The 24,240-nt window shown below is 43.9% G+C and overlaps 1 protein-coding gene across 7 annotated transcripts in view; it reads left to right on the forward strand.

Moving 5' to 3' along the window:
* The first annotated feature begins 1,182 nt into the window (after nt 1-1,182).
* Nucleotides 1,183-24,240, forward strand: part of fyco1a (FYVE and coiled-coil domain autophagy adaptor 1a) — a 272,403-nt gene continuing 249,345 nt past the window's right edge. For 3 of the 7 annotated variants that reach the window (XM_085989183.1, XM_085989188.1, XM_085989189.1), the window contains exons 1-6: nt 1,262-1,405; nt 4,185-4,270; nt 7,933-8,039; nt 11,461-11,586; nt 18,371-18,477; nt 23,956-24,099. In XM_085989183.1, coding sequence (XP_085845309.1) covers nt 4,213-4,270; nt 7,933-8,039; nt 11,461-11,586; nt 18,371-18,477; nt 23,956-24,099 — 542 coding nt within the window. In that variant the 5' untranslated portion in view covers nt 1,262-1,405; nt 4,185-4,212. The other 4 variants (XM_085989185.1, XM_085989186.1, XM_085989184.1 and 1 more) reach the window with 4 other exon arrangements.

Raw genomic sequence — 24,240 nt, forward strand, 5'->3', positions numbered from 1 at the left:
CTGGGAGTGGTAGTGAATAAAAACAGTGCTTGGGCCACAATCATGGCCACTGTACTTCAGGCACATCAGAATGCACAAGCCTTTGGGCCAGGAGGGGAGAATATTGGAGCAAAGCCAAGTATGCGGTCCATATGGTCGAGGGTCCATACCCTAAGGGGGCTAGTGGGCGCGGCAGGGGTCAGGGTAGACAGCAGGGAATAAATGGGCACAGTGGGTGAGAAGGTTTATTCAAGGGGGATCCAAGCCTGTGTTGAGAACAGGAGAGTAAGAATGTAGAGTAGTGATGAGTTGGAATTGGGATTGGCAAGGTAAAGTACACTGCATCCGTCTAATTCTGGCCTCTTGTGCATCCCTGCTTTCCTTCGTTCCACCATCGACGTCTGTGCCTACATCTGTCTAGGTCCCAAGCTCTGGAATTACCTCCCTTGCAAATCTAATGCAAAAAAAATGTCAGGAGATTGTAGGTTCAAGTCCCACTCCAGAGACTTAAGCACAAACATCTAGGCTGACACTCCAGTGCAATACTGAGGGAGTGCTGCACTGTCGGAGGTGCTGTCTTTCGGATGAGACGTTAAACCGAAGCCCCGTCTGCTCTCTCAGGTAGACATAAAAGATCCGTGGCACTATTTCGAAGAAGAGCAGGGAAGTTATCCCTGGTGTCCTTGCCAATATTTATCCCTCAATCAACATGATTAAAACAGATTATTTGGTCGTTATCACATTGCTGTTTGTGGGAGCTTGCTGTGCGCAAATTGGCTGCCATGCTTCCTACGTTCTGCCAGTGACTACACTTCAAAAAAGTACTTAATTGGCTGTAAAATGCTTTGGGACGTCCAGTGGTCGTGAAAGGCGCTATATAAATGCAAATTTCTTTTTCTTTTTAAAAAATAACAGCGGGAAGTGCATGCAAACTTCAGGTTTTTAATAAGATATGGAGACAAACACAGGCCAAAATCAGGCCGCTCTGCTCCCTTAGGCCTATCTGATTGGGATCATAGCCCTGTGATTGACAGGCTGAGTCAGGCTCCGGCTGTCATGTGGCTGCAGCAACATTGCTGTCCACTGAGCAGTCAGCTGACAGCCCATTGTTGACATTGCTCCGCACACGAACTTGATCGAAGAATCCCGCCCCTCTCGGCTGACTATTGGTTCAATTGACCCGGAGGCCCGCGCTGATTGGCCGGCTCGCACGTCGCTCACTTGCGTCGCGCGTGCTGGTTCAAGTTGGTGCGCGGCCCAGTGCGGGGATGAGGCGGTGAGTGATGGACTTGGGTGGGGGGTACCTGCCGCCATCTTGATGGCGCCGGTCTCCGATCAGCGCACTTAACGACTCCTGTTGTCTCTTCCCACCCTCGCCCCCTAGGTTGACGCTCGGCATCTTTGCTGTGAAATGAAGAGCTGCCAGGCAAGTGTGGCCTGTGCGCTTGGTGTAAGTACCGGGCTAGCTGCAGCCTGTGGTGGGTGGGCCTGTGTTGAGGCAGGGGTTTAGGGAGCCTGATCACCCGCTCAGGATCCTGGTGACCAGCATCATAACAGCACAGAAGGACGCCATTCGGCCCATCCTGTCTATGCCGGCTCTTTGAAAGGTTCTATCCAATTAGTCCCACTCCCCTGCTCTTTGCCCATAGCCCTGCAATTTGTTTTCCTTTTCAACCATACCCTTTTGAAAGTTTACCATTGAATCTGCTTCCACCACCCAGTGCAGTCCAGATCATCATAACTCGCTGTGTAAGAGAATTTCTCCTCCTCTCAGCCCCTGGTTATTTTACCAATTATCTTGAATCTGTGTCCTTTAGTTATCAACTCTCCTGCTAGTGGAAACGGTTTCTCCCTAACTACTCTTATCAAAACCCTTCATAATTTTGAACACCTCTATTAAATCTCCCCTTAACCTTCTCAACAACAGCAACAACTTTCATCTTATATTTTGTCTCTTAATGTAGTAAAATGACTCCAGCTGCTTCACAGATGCGTTATCAGACAAAATTTGACACTGAGCCAAAGAAGGAGCTGTTTAGCTAAGGGGGCCAAATGCTTGGTCAAAGAGGTGGGCTTTCAGCAGAGGTGGAAAGATTTTTTTTGTAAGGAATTCCAGCGCTTGGGGTCTAGATCGCTGTAGGCAGGGCTGCCAGTTGTGGTGAGAAGGAAGTGGGGGATGCACAAGAGATTGTTCTCTGCTGTGTAGTGAACAATCCCAGCTTCTCTAGTCTCTCCACATATCTGAAGTCCCACATCCCTGGTACCATTCTAGTAAATGTCCTCTGCTCCCTCTCCAAGGCCTTGATATCCTTCCTAAAGTATGGTGCCCAGAATTGGATACAATACTCTAGCTCAGACCTAACTAGTGGTTTTTTAAAGGTTTAGCATAACTATCTTACTTTTGTATTCTGTGCCTCTATTTATAAATCTGATGATCCTCCTATGTGTTTTTAATAGCCTTAACAACTGGTCCAGCCACCTTCCAAGATTTGTGTACATATGCATGAGCCTTTGCTAAACACAGACACAACACATAGAATTATATAGAATTTACAGCACAGAAACAGGCTAATTGGCCCAACTGGTCTATGCTGGTGTTTACACACCACACACGCCTCCTCTCGCCCCTCTTCATCTCACCCTATCAACATATTCTTCTATTCCTTTCTCCCTCATGTAATTATCTAGCTTCCCCTTAAATGCAGCTTTGTTATTCGCCTCAACTACTCCGTGTGGTATCAAGTTCCACATTCTAACCACTCTCTGGATAAGAAGATTCTCCTGAGTTCTGTATTGACTTTATTAGTGACTCTTATATTTAGGACCCCTAATTTTGGACTCTCCACAAGTGGAAACGCCTCTGTCTACCCTACCAAACCCCTTTGTAATTTTAAAAGACCTATCAAGTCATCCTCCAGCCTTCTCTTTGCTAGAGAAAAAGAGCCCCAGCATGTTAAGTCTTTCCTGATGGTTATAACCTCTCAGTTCTGGTCCTTTTTGCACTTTCTTCAGTTCCTCAATTTGTAATATGGAGACCAGAACTGTGCACAGCACTCTAAGTATGGTCTAACCAAGGTTCTATACAAGTTTAACATAACTTCTCTGCTTTTCAATTCTATCCTTCTAGAAATGAACCCCATTGCTTTGTTTGCATTAATTTATGGCCTTTGTTAACCTGAGTTGCTACTTTTAATGATTGTGAATCTGTATCCCTAGATGCCTTTGCTCCTCTACCCCAGTCAAACTCTCATTTTCCAAGGAGTATGTGGCTTCCTTATTTCTCCCACCAAAATGCACTACCTCACACTTGCCTATGAAATTCATTTGCTATTTAAACGCTAATTCTGCAAGTTTACTAACGTTTTCTTGTATTTTGTCGCAGTCTTCCTCGGTATTAACTATACCCCCCAATTTAGTGACGTTTGCAATTTTTGAAATTGTACTTCCAATTCCCGAGTCCAAATCGTTTATGTAAATGGTGAACAAGAGTGGTCCCAGCACTGATCCCTGTGGAACATCAATTCCCACTGTCTGCCAGTCTGAGTAAATACCTTTAACCCCTACTCTCTGTTTTCTGTTTTGTAGCCAGCTTGCTATCCATTCTGCAACTTGTTTCCAGACTCCACATGCTCTGACTTTAGTAATGAGTCTGCTATATCGAAGGCCTTTTGAAAATCCAAATATATTGCATCTACTGAATTACCCTTTGCTACTGCCAGCTTATTTATCTGCTAAGGATTTTTTTTTGTAGGCATATTGGTCCTTAAATTGGGCCATAGTATTAATTTGTGGGTCACAGAACCTTTTGTTTTTGCCACTACCATGGTATTATCCTAATTTACAGTGGGAATGAGCAAATGAGGAAGAAATTTACATTTATTTGCCTTTATTATGATCTTCCCATGTCTTCAAATATTGACTAGTTTATCATCCACTTACGTAATTACCACCTTCCATTATTTTTATTTGTTTCTACATTTCAGAATAAGGAGAATATCCTATGGCTATGTGAGTCACTGTTCCTACTAATTTCTTGTGTTGGATGTAAGACACGCTACATGTCAGTAATATGTGTTAGAAATATGCAGTTTACCTTGCAGCAGATAGCATTGCATTCAGATCTTTTACTCTGCAGTTTGTTGTACTGAGATTATGACTATATTTTCTTTTAACATGCAATAAATAAAGTATTTTTAATCAAGCAGGTGATAGACTATTTGAGTAGAAACCACAATGATGGCGGTGTCTGTTGGAGAGAGTCAGATCGAAAGGATAATCCGAGACCTAAAAGGTAACGATTGCTAAACTTGCTCTCGACATAGCGCTTTTCCCATGTGTGTGTATTATATATCAATAGGTAGATCAATTTTGTTGGTGATATTTATCGCTCAATGAAGGACACATGTTCCGTTTTTCTTGAAGCTATCAGTGGGTCTTGCACCTCTGCTGTTGAGTAAGCAGGCAGGCAGCTTCCAGAGGGTGTCTGCAGATCCTCCTTCACCAGTCACCAGAAGGCTCACAGCAGTGACGCTGTTACAATACCCCATCCAATCTTCGTAACCCACACCCCCAGCAGGGAGAAACTGTGGCCTCGATCTGGCGTGGCTACAGCCGGGAACTCAGAGTACTGAGGGATTGTCTCTGTAACCTCTTGATCTTGCTTTATCGATTGTCTTGAGCTCTCCAGATCCCCGATATTTGCGGGGAGGGTGCGGGAGAGGCTGAGAAATTTTCCGCCTGACAGCTGGCCAAATTGACAGCCCGGATGGCAGCCAGGAGGGAGAACCAGTGGCAGGAGACCGCAGCTTGGGGACGCATCCCGGCAATCGGGAGAGGAAGGAAGGTGGACAATCGTGGCTTGAGGGGGGAAGGTAGAACATCGAGGTTGGGGGGGGGGGGGAAGAGAGGGCATTGGGGGGTAGGGGGAGGTCGGCGATTGGGAGGGGGTGAGAGGCTATGATCGGCAGAGGGGAGGCCAAAAGCTTCTTTGAGAGGTGGAGGGGGGGAACCACTCCTGCTGATCCTGGCCCACAAGGAGTGCTGAAAAAGGCACTTGCCTTCTGGACCCGGCAGCTCCCAAATCCCTTTCTGCCGAGTTTCTGACTCCTCTGAGAGCCTGATTTAAATATGTTAATGAAGTGTCCTGCTCTCCACAGCTATAACACTAATGAATGTGAAGTATGTGCATTGATTGAAGAATGCATCTAAGTATACATTGAATGGAATTGAAGTAGCAGAGGGAAACTTAGAAAGGGAATGTCTGTACAATCTGGCGAAGCAATTAAAAGAGCTAATTGGTATCGAGCTAGATTCTAGAACAAGAGAATAGGGGTGGCTGGATTTTGAAGGATTTGGAGTTTATGGAGGGTGGAGGATGTGTGGCTAGTAAGAAAGATGCTGGAGAAATTGGGGGTGAAATTCGTCTTGGGTGGTCATACAAATCAGGTGATTGGAACTCGATGGAAAAGAAAATCGTGTAGAGTGTAAAATGGGCTGACAATTCACTATCGCCTGTATTGCACTACCAGTCTAAAGCTGACACAAGGGTGGATATGGGTTTTGGCAGCTGTGGAGGTAAAGTAGAGCTGGAGATGAACAATGCTGCAGAGGTGGAAGTAAGTGATCATGGTACTGAATCGCATGTGTGGTTTGAAACACAACCCTCCCCCTCTGTCTGTTACTGTTTTGGATTTTCAGAAAAGGGAAATACAAGCTGAGAATGGGTGAGCATTACTCCCTTGGGATTAAATAGACAGAGAAACGGGTAGAAGCTTGTAGTTTTATGGTGTTTATGTGAAGCTGGCAATTGAGTGTTGTCAGGGTGGCATAGGGCAGTTAAAGTAAGAGATTGGTTGGTATCAGCCTGATAAAGTGGAGGAAGGTTTTATAAGGTTGGGCATGCAAGTAATTACTGTTAGGGGAGATGGGTACCCATGCTGTAAGATCTTATGTTAGTGCTCTCCTAAGCAGAGTGCATTGTAAAGGGTTAGTTGTGCAGTCTTTAATTTTTGAGGGCGAAGTGTGTGCTAGTGCCCAAGGAGGAGGTGCCTTGCCTGCCCTCGTCAGGTCATTGAGCTGGAGCATGGCTGGAGTCATACCTCGCACAAAGGAAGATGGTTGTGGTGGTTGGATGTCAATCATCACAGCACCAGGACATCACTGCAGGAGTTCCTCAAGGCAGTGTCCTAGGCCAGACCATATTCAGCTGCCTCATCAATGACCTTCCCTCCATCATAAGGTCAGAAGTGGGGATGTTCGCTGATGATTGCACAGTGTTCAGTGCCATTCGCAACTCCTCAGATAATGAAGCAGTCCATGCCCGCCTGCAGCAAGACCTGGTTGACATTCAGGCTTGGGCAGATAAGTGGCAAGTAACATTCGTGCCACACAAGTGCGCCAGGCAATGACGATCTGCAATAAGTGAGAGTCTAACCATTTCCCCTTGACATTCAACGGCATTACCATCGCCAAATCTCACACCATCAACATCCTGGGGGGTCACCATTGACCAGAAACCTAACTGGACCAGCCACACACACACGGTGGCAACAAGAGCAGGTCAGAGGCTGGGTATTCTGCGGCGACTCACCTCCTGACTCCCCAAAGCCTTTCCACCATCTACAAGGCACAAGTCAGGAGTGTGATGGAATACTCTCTACTTGCCTGGATGAGTGCAGCTCCAACAACACTCAAGAAGCTCGACACCATCCAGCACAAAGCAGCCCACTTGATTGGCACCCCATCCATCACCTTAAACATTCACTCCCTCCACCACCGGCGTACCGTGGCTGCAGTGTGTACCATCTACAAGATGCACTGCAGCAACTCGCCAAGGCTTCTTCGGCAGCACCTCCCAAACCCGCAACCTCTTACACCTAGAAGGACAAGGGCAGCAGGTGCATGGGAACACCATCACCGTTCCTTCATCGTCGCTGGGTCAAAATCCTGGAACTCCCTCCCTAACAGCACTGCGGGAGTACCTTCACCACACAGACTGCAACGGTTCAAGAAGGCGGCTCACCACCACCTTCTCAAGGGCAATTAGGGATGGACAATAAATGCTGGCCTTGCCAGCGATGCCCAGATCCCGTGAATGAATGGAAAAAAAAGAACTGCTGTATCATCATTCTCTGGCTTACTGATCGGCAGTCCTGGGGGTGGGAGGGTAAGAGAGTTGGCGCACCGTGCCAGTGCCACCTCCCTCCATAAGGCACATAAAACATTTTTTAGACACCCAACAATCTGTCTCTCCTCTGCTCTATTTTATTGAGGAGGATTTGCAGGTCTGACTCATTGAATATGTAGGCTCTTTTTTTTTATGCCCTTATCCCTTCTCTGGCTGCATCTACCAGTTGCTTCTACAGTACACATTCTTGAAAATGGCACACAAACACTCAAGACATCCAGACTGACTGACAGTGAACTGAGTGAGCGGAGTACTTTGCTACTCACCTGCTGCTCCGTCGCCTACTGCTGCAGTCTTCAGCCAGAACTGCGTTTTTGTAAAAGCAGCACGCTAATTTCCAAGCATCCCAGTATATTATTCACGTTTTACACAGGATGTACATCTATGATGACGCCAATTAATATGCAAATAAGCTGACCCACGAAATTCTCGTGCAAAGTGCTCTGCAGAGTGATCATGCCCAACTCGTGTCTCATTGGTGTGTAAATGCAGCACAACTCACCTCATGCAATAGCAGGGCCGTTGTTTGTCGTCATGTAAAAGAAAGCCGTGTCTTTTGGCAAAAATGCCATGTCGGGCTCGTGAAGACAGTTATGGCTTAGCAACTGATGGTGAGGATGCAGTGCAGAAAATGAGGGCAAGTATGGGGACGATGTTCTGATTAGAACTGATGGATGTTCAACTCATTAATAATGTTAATACATGAGTATTAATATTAACATATTAGATGAAATTTTGGGATAATGTGGAATATATTGCTTTTGTAGATGCAATTTCAGAATTAAATCGAGAACACAAGGAAAATGGTGAGCCAATCACTGATGATAGTACCAATCTGCACAAATGCTGCTTAAAATTAGAATACCTCCTTCAGGTAAGAGGAGCCTGGATGGCAAATATTTTTACTACAGGCTTTGTATTATTGGCAATTGACTGCACATTATTAAGAAAAATTTACTGTAATTATATCACTAATTATTTTTCCGTTATTGGAACACGTCAGTGACCTATGAACACGGATGGTTGATGTCAACCCTGACAACCACTGTTACCACAAAAACAGGAATTAAACGAGTCTATTAACTTGATACGATAATATATGTTGCTGTTTATTCAGGGTAAAGTGGTTGTTCAGCTTGGTGAGTTTTATTATAGTTTTAAAAATGGACTCAGTAGGTGAGGTCTGAGGGTACAGTAGTGTAGTGGTTATGTTACTGGACTAGTAATCCAGAGGCCTGGGCTAATAATCCAGAGATATGAGTTCAAATCCCACCACTGCAGCTAGTTAAATAAATCTGGAATTTAAAAAAAGCTAGTATCAGTAATGGTGACCAGATTGTCATAAAAACCTAACTGGTTCACTAATGTCCTTCAGGGAAGGAAACCTGCCATCCTTACCTGGTCTGACCTCTCTGACTCCAGACCCACAGCAATGTGGTTGACTCTTAACTGCCCTCTGAAATGGCCGAGCAAGCCAGTCAGTTGTACCAAACCACTACGACAATGTGGGAGTACCTTCACCACAAGGACTGCAGCGGTACAAGAAGGTGGCTCACCATTACCATCTCAAGGGCAATTGGGCAATAAATGCCAGCGACGGCCGCATCCTGTGAATAAATAAATTTTTTAAAAAATTATTAGAATAAACGAGGACTAGAGTGATTATGATAAAAATAAAAGTTGGCTAGGTAAAATTTATCACAGTGAATACAGAAACTGGGTAGGCAATTGTGATTGTGGTAACAGGGTCTGGGTAGCTGAGATTTATCACAATAAAAATAGGATGTTACAAATTAGGGGTTGCTGCAAATACCTTCTGCGGTTTGATGGTGTCCGTCATTTACATAACTCAACTTACTTTTATGGAAGTTAACTAACATTGACCTATTGTATCTACTTCTATGATAGAGAAGCCCCAGGACATATTAGCATCTCCTTGTGACCCGGACTGGATATTTGTGTCTTTTGGAAGTGTACTTTAGTCACCCTCTCTAAAGGCAGACTGAGCATGCACTCGGGGAGCTGAGGTCACATACAATTCCTTAAGTAAGGTGAACATACAGAATAGCCGTTGTGACTGGACTCACTCACTCAATCTACACAATTTATTTTCATTTAATAATACAAAATAAAGAACACGGCATGCTAGCCCAAATTAATGATTCGTCTTACTTGACTTAGACAAGATGGCTTTAAACTATTCTCCAACATTTCTAATCTCTTCAATTCAGCAAAAGCCCTCACCGCTTTCCCTTTAAGAAACCTGACTGATCTTGCAAACACCCTGGCCGAAATTTTCCGAGGGGTCAGCGGGCAGGATCGGTGGCGGGTCGGGTGGGAAATTTGATTTTTTTTTGACAGCGGGTTAGAACCCTGCCGCAACGCACCTTTCTCAATGTCGGGTCTGTCATTGCTGAGTAGACCCAACAGGCAGCGGCGGGCGACCCAATTAAACTCATTAGCATCTAGTTGACAATCATTAACAGACTTTTTTAGCTTACCTTTTCACTTTTTACTTCATGGCCACGGGAACCACGCTGTTCGGGGACCACGACTGTCAACCTGAAGTGGGAGTTCAATAGCCATTGTTCCAGCTGATTACTTGACAGCTTCAAATGTACAGTAAAAGCTCCCACCTGACAGATCATCACTTTCCTCAGCCACAAGCTGTTTCTCAGTCCATTTCCAGCACAGATTCTGCAGGCTTTCCACTCTACATCCACTCTTACCTCATTGCAAGAACTCTCTCACCATTGACAGAATGCTTCTGTCATCTCTACTTCACCTGCCATCTATTCCATCAACATGGGTGCCCTTTGTATTCACCTTGGTCTTCAGAATCCCAACACCAGCAGCACCAGGCACACCAGCAGCACCAACAACGACACCAACCTTCTCCGCAATCACCTGATGCTTCACAGGACAGAGGACATCAGCACCCGAGGACATTGCTGCCTGGGAGGCCAGGGATGCCCTCACCATGGCCAGATTTACTCCACATAATGCGCCAGGCTGGTACCACCCCACGCCAACACCATAAAGCATCCCTACAATGCACAAGCCATTCCTTTCACATTCACCACCACTGTGGCGGGGGGGGGTACCGTTATGTCTCACCATTCACTACAACTCACTAAGCCACTTCCAAAGGTGCACACAAATCTGTCCAAGAACGCAAAGTGTTAAAAATAAAGGTTTCAATGTTTGACAGCACATTAACAGAAACTTTACATGAACATTGGATAAAACACCCAAGTGACTACCCTTGTGTGTTGTTGGTTGGTATGATGGCACTAGGATGAGGGTGAGTGTGAGGGGTTGCTAGTGAGATGGGGATGTGATAATGTAGATAGAGAGGGATGGGTGGAAGTGCAAGATAAGTTGGTGTGAGTAAAGATGTGCAGGGGTAGGGTAGGGAAGGCAGAGTGATGGGGATGTGATGAGGGGCACAGCAGGATGAAGGTGAGTGTAGCTTTGCACTAACGTTTCGTGATCTAATGAGATAATTGAAAGGTTTGCGCCACTGCACCCAGGTCCTCCTGACCACATCCCTGCTTGTGACCTCTTCTGCAATGTGTAACCAGGCTGTGTTGGTCTCCTGGGGAGTCTTCCGCCCATGGGAAGGGAAGAGGACCTCCCTGCGTGCTGTGACTCCCTCCATAAGCATATGGAGGGAGTCATGGGAGAACCAGGGTGCAGCCCTGCACCTCTGTGCAGTCATTGTCAATGTTTGCAGCACCTCAATGCTGTAGAACACTGGATCCGCCGAGGTAAGGAAAACCTCTGCCAATGTTTCCAAAAACCCCCTCTATAAGAACATATACGAAATTGACGGGTAGGAAAAGACCAGCTGGTCCATCAAGCCTGCCCCACATTACATGATGGCTAGAGCATCATGACTCGACACTTCCAGATAGCGTTTATGTGTCTGGAAGCTCCAGGATAAATAGATAAGTCTAAATGTTACAGTAGGTGAAAGTGATTACAATAAACACAGGGCTGAGGAGGCAAGATTTATTACAATAAAAACAGGTGCTGGGTAAGTGAAAGTGATTATAATAAAATCAGAATCTGGGTAGGTGAGATTTATATTGCAATAAAACAGGGTCTTGTTAGGTGAGTGTGATTACAATAAGAACAGGAACTGGGTAGGTTGCAATAACAACACAGCTGGATAAGTGGCTGTGTAGGGATTGACTTTGTACTCAAACTTAGGTTTTTTCCTTTTAAGCTATAGTGTGTGTAGTATATGTACAATTGTTTTTGACACTTTCTGTTTATACTTTTTGTTAAAGTTTGACCAGAGGGAAAAAACTACTTTTCTCGGCAGCAGGAAAGACTACTGGGATTATTTCTGCAATTGTTTAGCTAAGGTGAAAGGAGCTAATGATGGAATTCGCTTTGTGAAGTCTATCCCAGAGGTAAGGCGATGGAGTTCTCCAGAGGACGAATAATCACATATCAGTACTCTGCTCATTTATGCTATTTGTTTCAAACTTCTTGTTCTGGATTGCGAAGACAAGTTTCTTTTAGTTCTTTCTGGCAAGTAGTAGAGTATTTTGGAGTGATTCTTTGGATGGTTCCCCTCACTACAGTTTAAGCTTTATTAGTGTGCTTTTTGCTCTGAATTTTTTTAATGTTTAACTTTTATGCAGGGTAGCCCTTGTTTACAAACTTAATAAAAATGGCTGAATAAGAACATAAAAATGTTGACAAACAGGACTATTAGGTGCATCAAGACGGTCCATTTTCAGAGATTAATCCTAATGTCTCCCTTTTTTCCTTAATTGTTTCTTGTAACACACATCTGATTTTCTCTTGAACTCATTAAATAACTAAGGACTAAGAGTATGCATCTAACCAGAGACTCTAAATTTAGAGAGTTTGTTCACAAGGAATTCAGTGTGGTTTGCCCTATATAGAACCATCTTTAATGAAACTGTCCAATCTTTGGAATTGATGTTATTTATTGTATCTTGTTATTTCAGTTGGAGAAGTTCCAGTACTTAAGCCAATTAGCCTTTAAAACAAAGTGGAAGCGGGAATGGTAAAATAATATAGAATTACTGTAAATGAGAAGTGGGAGGGAATTTGTTTTGCAGTGATGTTTTAATAACCTTTTCCCTTCATTCTTCTAATGAGTATCTTTAATCTATGTCCTCTTATTACCAATCTGCCAACTTGTGGAAACTATTTTACCATTTAAAAGTGGGAGGACAAGTTGATAAACCTGTTTTTTTTTTTGTTGAAAAAAAGCACATGGATTCCTAGATTTTATTAATGCAGGTATCACGTACTAAAGGGGTAATGCTAAACCTATACAAATCATTGATTAGGCCACGGTTAGAATATTATATCTAGATTTGGGTGTGCTACATTCGGAAGGATGTAGGGAGGGTGTAGCAGTAATTCACTAAGATGCTACCAGAGCCAAGATGTTGTAGTTGTGAGGAGAGAGTAGTTAAACTGTTTTTGGGGAGGAATTTTATTTTTATTTGGAGGTCTGTTAGGTCATTAACATAGCAAGCCACTCAGTTGTAACAAACTGCGATGAGAAACAATAATTAGAATAAAACCAGACAGATCACCCGGCATTGATCAAGGCACTGGCTTCGGACACAACAACGGCAAACCCAGCCCAGTCGACACTGCAAAGTCCTCCTCACTAACATCTGGGGAATTGTGCCAAAATTGGGAGAGCTGTCCCACAGACTAGTCAAGCAACAGCCTGACATAATCATACTCTCAGAATCATACCTTTCAGCCAATGTCCCAGACTCCTCCATCACCATCTAAGGGTATGTCCTGTCCCACCGACAGGACAGACCCACCAGGGGTGACGGCACCGTAGTATACAGTCGGGAGGGGGTGGCCCTGGGCGTCCTCAAAATTGACACCGGACCCCATGAAGTCTCACGGCTTCAGCTCAAGCATGGGCAAGGAAACCACCTGCTGATTACCACCTACCGCCCTCCCTCAGCTAATGAATCAGTACTCCTCCATGTTGAACACCACTTGGAAGAAGCACTGAGGGTAGCAAGAGTACAGAATGTACTCTGGGTGGGGGACTTCAATGTCCATCACCAAGAGTGGCTCGGTAGCACCACTACTGACCAAGCTAGCCGAGTCCTGAAGGACATAGCTGCCAGAATGGGCCTGCAGCAGGTGGTGAGAGAACCAACATGAGGGGAAAAACCTACTTGACCTCGTCCTCACCAATCTATCTGTCGCAGATGCATCTGTCTATGACAGCATTGGTAGCAGTGACCACCGCACAGTCTTTGTGGAGACGATGTCCCATCTTCACACTGAGGACACCCTCCATCGTGTTGTGTGGCATTACCACCGTGCTAAATGAGAGAGATTCAGAACAGATCTAGCAGCTCAAAACTGGGCATCCATGAGGCGCTGTGGGCCATCAGCAGCAGCACAATCCGTAACCTCATGGCCCAGTATATCCCTCACTTCTACCATTACCATCAAGCCAGGGGACCAACTCTGGTTCAATGTGGACTGCAGAAGAGTATGCAAGGAACAGCACCAGGCGTACCTAAAACGGAGGTACCAATCTGGGGAAGCTGCAACACAAGACTACATGCATGCTAAACAGCGGAAGTAGCATGCTATAGACAGAGCTAAGCGATCCCACAATCAACGGATCAGATCAAAGCTCTGTAGTCCTGCCACGTCCAGTTGTGAATGGTGGTGGACAATTAAACAACTAACTGGAGGAGGAGGCTCCATGAATATCCCCATCCTCAGTGATGGCAGAGTCCAGCATGTGAGTGCAAAAGACAAGGCTGAAGCATTTGCAACCATCTTCAGCCAGAAGTTATGAGTGGATGATCCATCTCGATATCCTCCTGAGGTCCCCGCCATCACAGAAGCCAGTCTCAGCCAATTCGATTCACTCCACGTGATATCAAGAAACAGCTGAGTGCACTGGTGACAGCAAAGGCTGTGGGCCCCGACAACATCCCGGCTGTCGTGCTGAAAACTTGTGCTCCAGAACTAGCCATGTATCTAGCCAAGCTGTTCCAGCACAGCTACAACACTGGCATCTGCCTGACAATGTGGAAAATTGCCCAGGTATGTCCTGTCCACAAAGCAGGACAAATCCAATCTGCCAAATTACCACCCCATCAGTCTACTCTCAATCATCAGCAAAGTGATGGAAGGTGTCGTTGACAGTGCTATCAAGCAGCACTTACTCACCAATAACCTGCTCCCGATGCCCAGTTTGGGTTCCACCGGGACCACTCTACTCCAGACCTCATTACAGTCTTGGTCCAAACATGGACAAAAGAGTTGAATTCCAGAGGTGAGGTGAGAGTGACTGCCCTTGACATCAAGGCAGCATTTGACCGAATGTGGCATCAAGGAGTCCTAGTAAAATTGAAGTCAATGGGAATCAGGGGGAAAACTCTCCACTGGCTGGAGTCATACCTCGCACAAAGGAAGATGGTTGTGGTTCTTGGAGGTCAATCATCACAGCCCAAGGACATCGCTGCAGGAGTTCCTCAAGGCAGTGTCCGAGGCCCAACCATCTTCAGCTGCTTCATCAATGACCTTCCCTCCATCATAACGTCAGAAGTGGGGATGTTTGCTGATGATTGCAGAGTGTTCAGTTCCATTTGCAACTCCTCAGATAATGAAGCAGTCCATGCCCGCCTGCAGCAAGACCTGGACGACATTCAGGCTTGGGCGGATAAATGGCAGGTAACATTTGCGCCACACAAGTGCACCAGGCAATGACTATCTCCAACAAGTGAGAGTCTAACCATCTCCCCTTGACATTCAACGGCATTACCATCGCTGAATCTCGCACCATCAACATCCTGGGTGGGTCACCATTGACCAGAAACTTAACTGGACCAGCCACACACATACGTAGCAACAAGAGTGGGTCAGAGGCTGGGTATTTTGCCATGAGTGTCTCCCCTCCTGATTCTCCAAAGCCTTTCCACCATCTACAAGGCACAAGTCAAGAGTGTGATGGAATACTCTCCACTTGCCTGGTTGCAGCTCCAACAACACTCAAGAAGCTCGACACCATCCAGGCCAAGCAGCCCGCTTGATTAGCACCCCATCCACCACCGTCAACATTCATTCACTCCACCACTGGCTCACCGTGGCTGCAGTGTGTACCATTTACAAGCTGCACTTCAGCAACTCGCCAAGACTTCTTCGGCAGTACCTCCCAAACCCGTGATCTCTACCACCTAGAAGGACGAGGGCAGCAGGTGCATGGGAACACCATTACCTGCAAGTTCCCCTCCAAGTTACGCACCATCCTGACTTGGAAATATATCGCCGTTCCTTCATCGTCGCTGGGTCAAAATCCTGGAACTGCCTCCCGAACAGCACTGTGGGAGTACCCTCACCACACGGACTGCAACGGTTCAAGGCGGCGGCTCACCATCACCTTCTCCAGGGCAATTAGGGATGGGCAATAAATGCTGGCCTTGCCAGCGACGCCCACATCCCAGAATTAATTAAAAAAATAATACCCTACCAGAAACCGTGGTGGTAGCAGAATCCATAATTTTTAAAAAGGGAAATGGATAAATATTCAAAAAAATCAAAAATCAAAAGGATATAGGTAAATGGGGGGGGGGGGGGGGCGGAGCAAGTGGGATTGTCGATAGCTCGCACTTTGAGACTCAGTGGGCTGAATGGCTGCTTTCTGTGCTGTAAAATGTACCCTCAAAGCCTTTCATAGTTTTGAAACCCTTTATTAGATCTCCATTAAGCATTTCTGTTCTGGGGATGGGGGGCGGGGATTGTCAATTTTTGAGCCTTTCTTCATAACTATGTCCTGTCATTCCTGGTATTTATTCTACTGAATCTTTACCCTTTCCATTCTGTAATATTCTCCCTAGAATGGAGTGCCTAGCACTACATGTAGTATTCCAACTGCAACCTAACTCAATGTATTGTACAAATTCAGCATCACTTCCTTGCTTTTATGTTTAGTGCCCTTATGTGTAAAACCCAGAATCCCATTTAAATAACCTTTCTTACCTGCACTCCACCTTTTAAAGATTCATGTATTTGCATCCCTAGATCTCGGTTCTCCCACTCTGTTAACTGTCTTATCATTTAAGGTATACTTCTTTTCAGTGTTCTTTTTCCCTAAAATGTACTACTTCACATTTCTCTGCATTGAACTGAATCTGTCATCTATTCGCCCACACCACTAACTTGTCTGTCTGACTTGCAGTTTCCTCCATTTTTTCCTCACATTTTTCCATTTCTTTTAATTTGGTATCATCAGCACACTTCAGTACTTTTCCTCTTGCGCTTATGATCATCAAACCACATAAATGGAAAACAAAATAGGTCCTAGCACAGAACTGAGGCCCCACACGACCCACATCCAGCCATCCAAAAAATATCCATTTTCCTCTACTCTTTGCTTTCTGTCCCTTAGTCATTGTTCTATCCATGTGGCTACATTTCTTTTAATTCCATGTGCCTTGAATTTTGTAACAATTGCTCCCCCATTGTTTTTTTATTGAGATTTCAAGAATGTACATTCACATTTTTTAAATACACACACAGTGTACATTCTTACTTATAATTTAGGAAGCTATTATTCATATAGGCGTTATATATATTTTATGAAGCTATTGTATGGTTAAGGGTACATCTACATAGGTATTTTATGAAGTCATTGTATATTCAGGTGTATAATCTCACCTCTTATGTGCGTACATTGGTATACATAGTTTATTGCACATCCTGAATGCATGGTGGGAGGAATATATCACCGCATCAGACTGCTTGTACAGGAGTCGAGGGGTCAAGACAGCTTATTTGGCATTGGGCCCCGAGTTCTGGGGTTATTTAGGATTGGGGGGGAGTCCTGAATACTAGTGATTGTGTTGGTGGGTGCACTGAGCTGAGTTGTATGGGATTGTGAGATGGGTTCCTGGTGATCTCCCAACTGCTGTCGAGAATGGTTGGATTTGGGTGCATGATCGGAATATGTGTAAGAGAGTGGCCCTGTCCTCGCCCAGCTGAGCACAGGTGTAATGACCTGTTTACACCTCTGCTGTGAGGAATAACTAATGGCATTAGCGATGTTTACATTAAAAAATTGGTGGTTTAGAGGTGATCTTATTTACGATTCTAATACAAAGAGATGAGCTGGATCCCAAGAGTAAAGTTCAATACAGGTTGAGCGCCCAAAATTCGGAGTTCTGGACTCCGGGATGATTGGTGGCAGGGTTGTCCGGAATCCGTAAAATGTTCCGGAATCCAGACACCCTGTTTCTGCCGCCAGCCGGGCTCAGGCATTTTCGGACTCAGAACGTGTTTCTGATGTCCGAAGTCCGGAAATGCCCGAGCCCAGGTTGCGATATTTCCAGACTTTGGACATCAGAAACACGTTCCGAAGTCCGGAAAAACACGAAAACCGGCTCGGCCTTGGTCCCAAGGTTGCCGGATTCGGGACGCTCAACTGGCACTAGGACAAGGGGGACTTGGAGAATAGGCGAGTGCACAGTTAAGATATAACTGCTACACACAGAGGGTGATGAGCATGCAGAATAGCTGAATCAGGAAGGCTTTTGAAGCAGAGGAGCCTATAAATTTTAAGAGCGTGGTAGATACATTTTTGACAGAGAGGACTATTGAGGGATATCAGAAGATAAATGGGGTAAGAAGACTATGGCCTTTGTGACTAGCCCGTTTTGAAGAAGGGTTCGACCCGAAACGTCAACTCAAATTTCTCTCCACGGATGTTGCCTGACCTGAGTTTTTCCAACATTTTCTGTTGTTATTCCAGTAATTTATAATCTTATATTCCAAAGTATATTGGGGGTGGAGTTAGAGAGAAGAGACTTTAAATATATTAGGTGATGTGTCATGAGTAGTCATGGTCTCCTGAAGCTTGATTGATTTCTAGGGAGTTAGGAGGGAGGATGTTTTTCTGAAATTGGACACTTTTTGTTTCCTTTTCTTGCCCTCGCCTAGAGTTAGTATTACTAGTGGTTGGGAGGATGGTGCATGATCCTCTGGTAGATTGGGCCTGATGGTCGATTCTCAACTTTCCTTTCATATGTTTATATGCAAACATAAATACCTCAAAGTTGTTATTAATAAACAACAATTAATGTATTGTTATGCCACTCATTGAGAGACAGTTTTTATCTGGGCATGATAAATTCCTTGAATTAAATGATGTTTTCTTTTTTTAAGCTGAAAACCTCCCTTGGTAAAGGACGAGCATTTATTCGGTATTCCTTAGTCCACCAGCGCCTGGCTGATACTTTTCAGCAATGCTTAATGAATGTAAAAGTCACTAGGTAAGATACAGAGGTTTGAGTTGTTCGAGGTACACTACAAAAGATTGATTTACTAATGCTTTTGCTGATAATTAAGGTGTTGCAACATATTGAAGCTTGTTACAAGAAACACTGTGTGGGCTTTATTCTGTGCCCTACAGTTGAAGTTTAAAATTACTGTCAATTGAAAGTTTATCCTAACCAATTTATATTGAGTTTGTTGGGTATATATTGGTGAACTATATGGTAGCTGCAGTTTATAATATTTCAGGTATTTCATCTAAATGTAGTTTACAATCTGAGGCAAATTTTATTAAATATCTGAACTGTTTAGCTGGCTAATACTTTGAATAAGTCCTTGGTTGGATCTCACACTGTGCAGTGAGCTGATCTCTCCACCTGGGTGGTGTGAAGGGCATTACAGTGCCCTGGGTTAGGGAGGGGGAAATCAGTCACCATTCTTAATCATTATTCAGTGCCCCTTGTTGGAAGTGCATGAGTGGATGTTGGGTGTCTACAGACTTGGCTGTAATGTCCACTGCAGTTGAATAGCTTGCCATCATTCACTGTCTAGGCTCACGCATGAAAAATGGCCAATTGGGTGAGTTACCGGTGGGTGGCCAGCACCTGTGGCACCGTACATCAGGATGGAACTGATGACTTCAGAGAAAGGGGAGAGGGGAAATTGGCAGAAAAACAAAGTGGTAAAATCTGACTCTTGATGTTTAATAAGTCACACGGTGTGTATACCACACCCACTGAAACCGTAGTTCTCTGTCCCTGCATCCCTCTCCCTGCCAATGCCACAGTACTATTGCCTGTTCCCAATTCTCTGATATACTGCTCTGCTGCTGTTTACCAGGACTTGTACCAGAGCTGTCCATGGTGATTCATCCTCCACATTAACTGCCCTTCTTGCTCACAGAAAAGCAAATAACCTCTGTTCTTATGTTCTGTTACTCCTCCTTGAAAATTTGGGGAATTGGAAATGTGCTATATGAGCCGGCGTCCTGCAATAATGTGTTTTGAAATTATTTATTCCCTCACTAAATCAAACATTTTATTGCTGCTAGCATGCTTTGAATTCATTATTTTAACTGTTCAAAGTTGTTAAAGGTTATTAGAGGTAATGTTGTGCACTAAGTGACAATAAATATTATATATAAATGGGAAACAGAGAAATGGCGGAGACTTTGAACAAATATTTTTATCGATCTTCACGGTAGAAGACACTAAAAACATCCCAATAATAGATAATCAAATGGCTATTGGGTTGGGGAGGGGAAACTTAAAACAATCACTATCACTAGAGAAGAAGTAATAGGCAAACTAAAGGTGGACAAGTCTCCTGGACCTGATGGCCTGCATCCTAGGGTCTTAAAAGAGGTGGCTGCAGAGATAGTGGATGCATTGGTTGTAATCTACTAAAATTCCCTGGATTCTGGAGAGGTCCCAGTGGACTGGAAAACTGCAAATGTAACACCTCCATTTAAGAAAGGAGGGAGACAGAAAGCAGGCAACTATAGACCAGTTAATCTAACATCTGTCATTGGGAAAATGCTGGAATCCATCATTAAGGAAGTGGTAGCAGGACATTTAGAAAATCATAATATAGTCAAGCAGAGTCAGCATGGTTTTATGAAAGGGAAATCATGTTTGACAAATTTGCTGGAGTTCTTTGAGGATGTAACGAGCAGGGTAGATAAAGGGGAACCAGTGGATGTGGTGTATTTGGATTTTCAGAAGGCATTCGATAAGGCGCCGCATAAAAGGTTACTGCACAAGATAAGAGCTCACTGGGTTGGGGGTAATATATTAGCATGGATAGAGGATTGGCTAACTAACAGAAAACAGAGAGTCGGGATAAATGGGTAATTTTCCGGATGGCAAACTGTAACTAGTGGGGTGCCGCAGGGATCAGTGCTGGGACCTCAACTATTTACAATCTATATTAATGACTTGGATGAAGGGACCGAGTGTAATGTAGCCAAATTTGCTGATGATACAAAGATAGGTGGGTAAGCAAATTGTGTGTACTACGCAGAGAATCTCCAAAGGGATATAGATAGGCTAAGTGACTGGGCAAAAATCTGACAGATGGAGTATAATGTGGGTGTAATGAAATCTGTTTGTGTTGATCCTGTATTCGTTTTGCACTCATGTATATTACCCTCCCCCACTGTGTATAGTTTCACTTCCTCTTTCCCGACTAACCTGGGAGATTCCAGGTCTTGGCTCTTGGCTCCGCCCCTGACTTCTCTTACATAAAGATCCCAGGATCTGTATGACTCATTCCTGTGAACCAGTCGGTGTGTTGAGATGTTAGCTCTGATCTTAGTGATTAAAAGCCAACTTGTTTAAGTCTATAACTTCTAGTTTTGTGGTTATTGAAGGCCCATCAGTGGGAAAATGCGAGATTATCCACTTTGGTAGGAAAAATAAAAAAGCAAATTATTATTTAAATGGAGAGAGATTACAAAATGCTGAGGTACAGAGGGATCTGGGGGTCCTTGTACATGAATCACAAAAAGTTAGCATGCAGGTACAGCAAGTAATTAGGAAGGCAAATGGAATGTTGGCCTTTATTGCAAAGGGAATAGAGTATAAAAGTAGGGAAGTCCTGTTACAACTGTACAGGGCGTTGGTGAGACCACACCTTGAATACTGCGTACAGTTTTGGTCTCCTTATTTAAGGAGGGATATACTTGCATTGGAGGCAGTTCAGAGAAGGTTCACGAGGTTGATTCCGGAGATGAAGGAGTTGTCTTATGAAGAAAGGTTGAGCAGGTTGGGCCTATACTCATTGGAGTTTAGAAGAATGAGAGGTGATCTTATTGAAACATATAAGATTCTGAAGGGGCTTGACAGGGTAGATGCTGAGAGGATGTTTCCCCTCGTGGGGGAACCTAGAACTAGGGGGCATAATTTCAGAATAAGAGGGAACCCATTTAAAACGGAAATGAGGAGGAATTTCTTCTCTGAGGGTTGTGAATCTTTGGAATTCTCTTCCCCAGAGAGCTGTGGAGGCTGGGTCATTGAATGTATGTAAGGTGGAGATGGACAGATTTTTAAATGGTAAGGGAGTCAAGGGTTATGGGGAGGGAAGTGGAGTTGAGGCCGAGATCAGATCCGCCATGATCTTATTTAATGGCGGAGCAGGCTCGAGGGGCCAAATGACCTACTCCTGCTCCTACGTCTTATGTTCTTAATATGTTGTATGTGTATTAAAAAAATCCAGAGCATGAAAAGGACATTCAGCCCATCAGCCCTAATCCATCCAGAGTCCATATATAACTATTATACAGATTCCTCTCCCACACCATCTACTTTAACAATAATTCTAATTTCCTGGGGAAATACAAATAAGGAGTGCTTCTAACATCAATGTAAACCTCAATCTCCCTTCTCAACAATCCAGCTCTTTTTGAAGGTGCCAGCTCACCCTAACTGAACTGTTTTGTGAGAGTCTCTTCCATATCCATTATCTTACAGGAACCAAAGTTTTTTTTAAAATTTTAATCTCTAACCTTGTTCCAGCCTTCCTGTCCTGTACTCATTTTCCCAGTTAAATCTGGTTAACCTGATAGTTTCTATCCCAGAGTATTAAAAGAAATAGATAAGGAAATTGCTTGTTTACTTCAACCTTATCTATACCATTCATTATTTTATCGGCATGTATTACATCTTCCTTCAGTTTCTTTCTAATGAAGATATGTTTAGTCACCTTTCTTCACTAATCCCATCTGGTATCCTCCAGTGTATGGGTACTTCCGAAATAGTGACAAATATCAACTAAAGCATCATTAACTTCCTCCTTTTAATTCTTTGAGGATACTAGAATGTAATCCCATCTAGCTCACTTGTTAAATGAGTACTTTGTATCCATTTTCACAGTGGCGGAAGAGGACAAAATGCCAGCGGTATAAGGGAACCTAAAAATAAGTCAAGGAGAGGTACTTAATGGAATGAATACAATTTTTTTTAAATGGTAATGGAGAAGATAATGAGACACGCAATATACAAATCTTCAGGACCTGATAGTTTCTACCCCAGTGTATTAAAATAAATTGATGAGGAAATTGCAGATACATTTGTCATAATTTTCCAACGCAATTTAGATTCAGGAATTGTGCCTTTTGGATTGGAAAATTGCAAATATCACTCACTATTTAAGAAGGTAGGGAGGGAGAAACCAGAAAACTACAGTTTAATAGCAGTTGTGGTAAGTTACTGGAATCTGTCATCAGAGACATAGGCCCCGATATTCAAGGGGCGATGTGGAGGGGGAGCGCGGTAATGTGGGAAGAACCCAGCAAGACCGGGGATGTGGAGGCCCTGCCGATCTCAACGACAGGGCCACATTTAAATAATCTGCAGACTCCCGCCCGATAGCTGGCCAAGTTGGCAGCCTGGAGCTGTAGAGGGTAACATTATGAGGACAGGTTGCATAAACTTGGTTTGTATTCCCTTGAGCTTAGTAGGTTGAGGAGTGATCTAATCAAGGTGTTTAAAATGATAAAAGGATTGGATAGGATAGATACAGAGAAACAATTACCTCCGGTGGTAGCATCCAAAACAATGGGGCACAATTTTAAAATTAGAGCTCGGCCATTTAGGAATGAAATCAGGAAGCACTTTTTCACACAAAGGATAGTGGAAATCTGGAACTCTCTCCCCAAATGGCTGTGGATGCTGGGTCAATTGAAATTTATAAGATTGATGGATTTTTGTACAGTCAGGGTATCAAGGGATATGGAGCAAAGGCTTTAGAGCATACAAAGTTGAGCTACAATCAGCCATGATTGGATTGAATGGTGGAACAGACTCAAGGGGCTGAATGGCCTACTATTCCTATGTTTCCTATATTCCCACGAGCCTTGTGGATATTTAATCCTTTCAGCTTCTGCGTAACACATGTTTTTTGAACTGTCTGTGGATTATGTAGCCCCATTCGGAGAGATGATTTTTTTTTTTACGCAGTGAGTTTTTATGCTCTGGATTGCACTGCCTGAAAGATTGATGGAAGCAGATTCAATAATAACTTTCCAAAGGGAATTGGATGAACACTTGAAGGTGGAAAATGTGCAGGGTTATGGGGAAAGGGCAGGGGAATGGGACTAATTAGGTAGCTCTTTCAGTTATGATGGTCTGAATGGCCTCCTTCTGCTGTATCATTCCACGATTCTTTGATTTATACAATTAGAATTTGTGTATAGTTTTGCTCTGTGAAAGCAAATAAAGCAAGGACTAGTTTAATTTCAAATAAAGTAATCAACCTGTACTTTGGTTAGGCTGTGGAAGTGACCTGGATGAATTGTCACTATGTATTGCTGATTTGTGAAAGAGTGATAATTATCTTCTTGGTAACCTAGGGTACCAAGAAGCTTTTGTTGCTAGTGTTTTAAACGTCTCCACAAGAGTCTGTGAAAGGCTTTTGCTCTTGTTTGTGATACAAACCTTGTTTTGTAATTTTGCTGCTTTTTTCCCAATTTTTCCAAGTGACTGGTACAATGCACGAAGCCCAGTGCTGCAACCTCATCTCGATTCTGACATCATCAATCACCTCTATGAACTGAATGAAGTGCAGTTTGACTTGGCTTCCAGAGGGCACGATTTGGATGCTTCTTGGCCCACATTTGCGCGGTAATATACATTTATTTGCATTGGGTTGGATAATGAATGGTTTATCAACTGAAATTGAGCACACTGAGTGTAATGTATCAAATAGCCCTATGTATTACAGAATGCATTAGTCCAGTAAATGGCACTGCCATTATTTAGAAT

This window comes from Somniosus microcephalus, chromosome 5 (genome assembly GCF_052327205.1).
Source record: "Somniosus microcephalus isolate GS21.2 chromosome 5, FLI_Smic_1.0, whole genome shotgun sequence".
In the NCBI taxonomy this organism is placed as follows: Eukaryota; Metazoa; Chordata; class Chondrichthyes; order Squaliformes; family Somniosidae; genus Somniosus; species Somniosus microcephalus.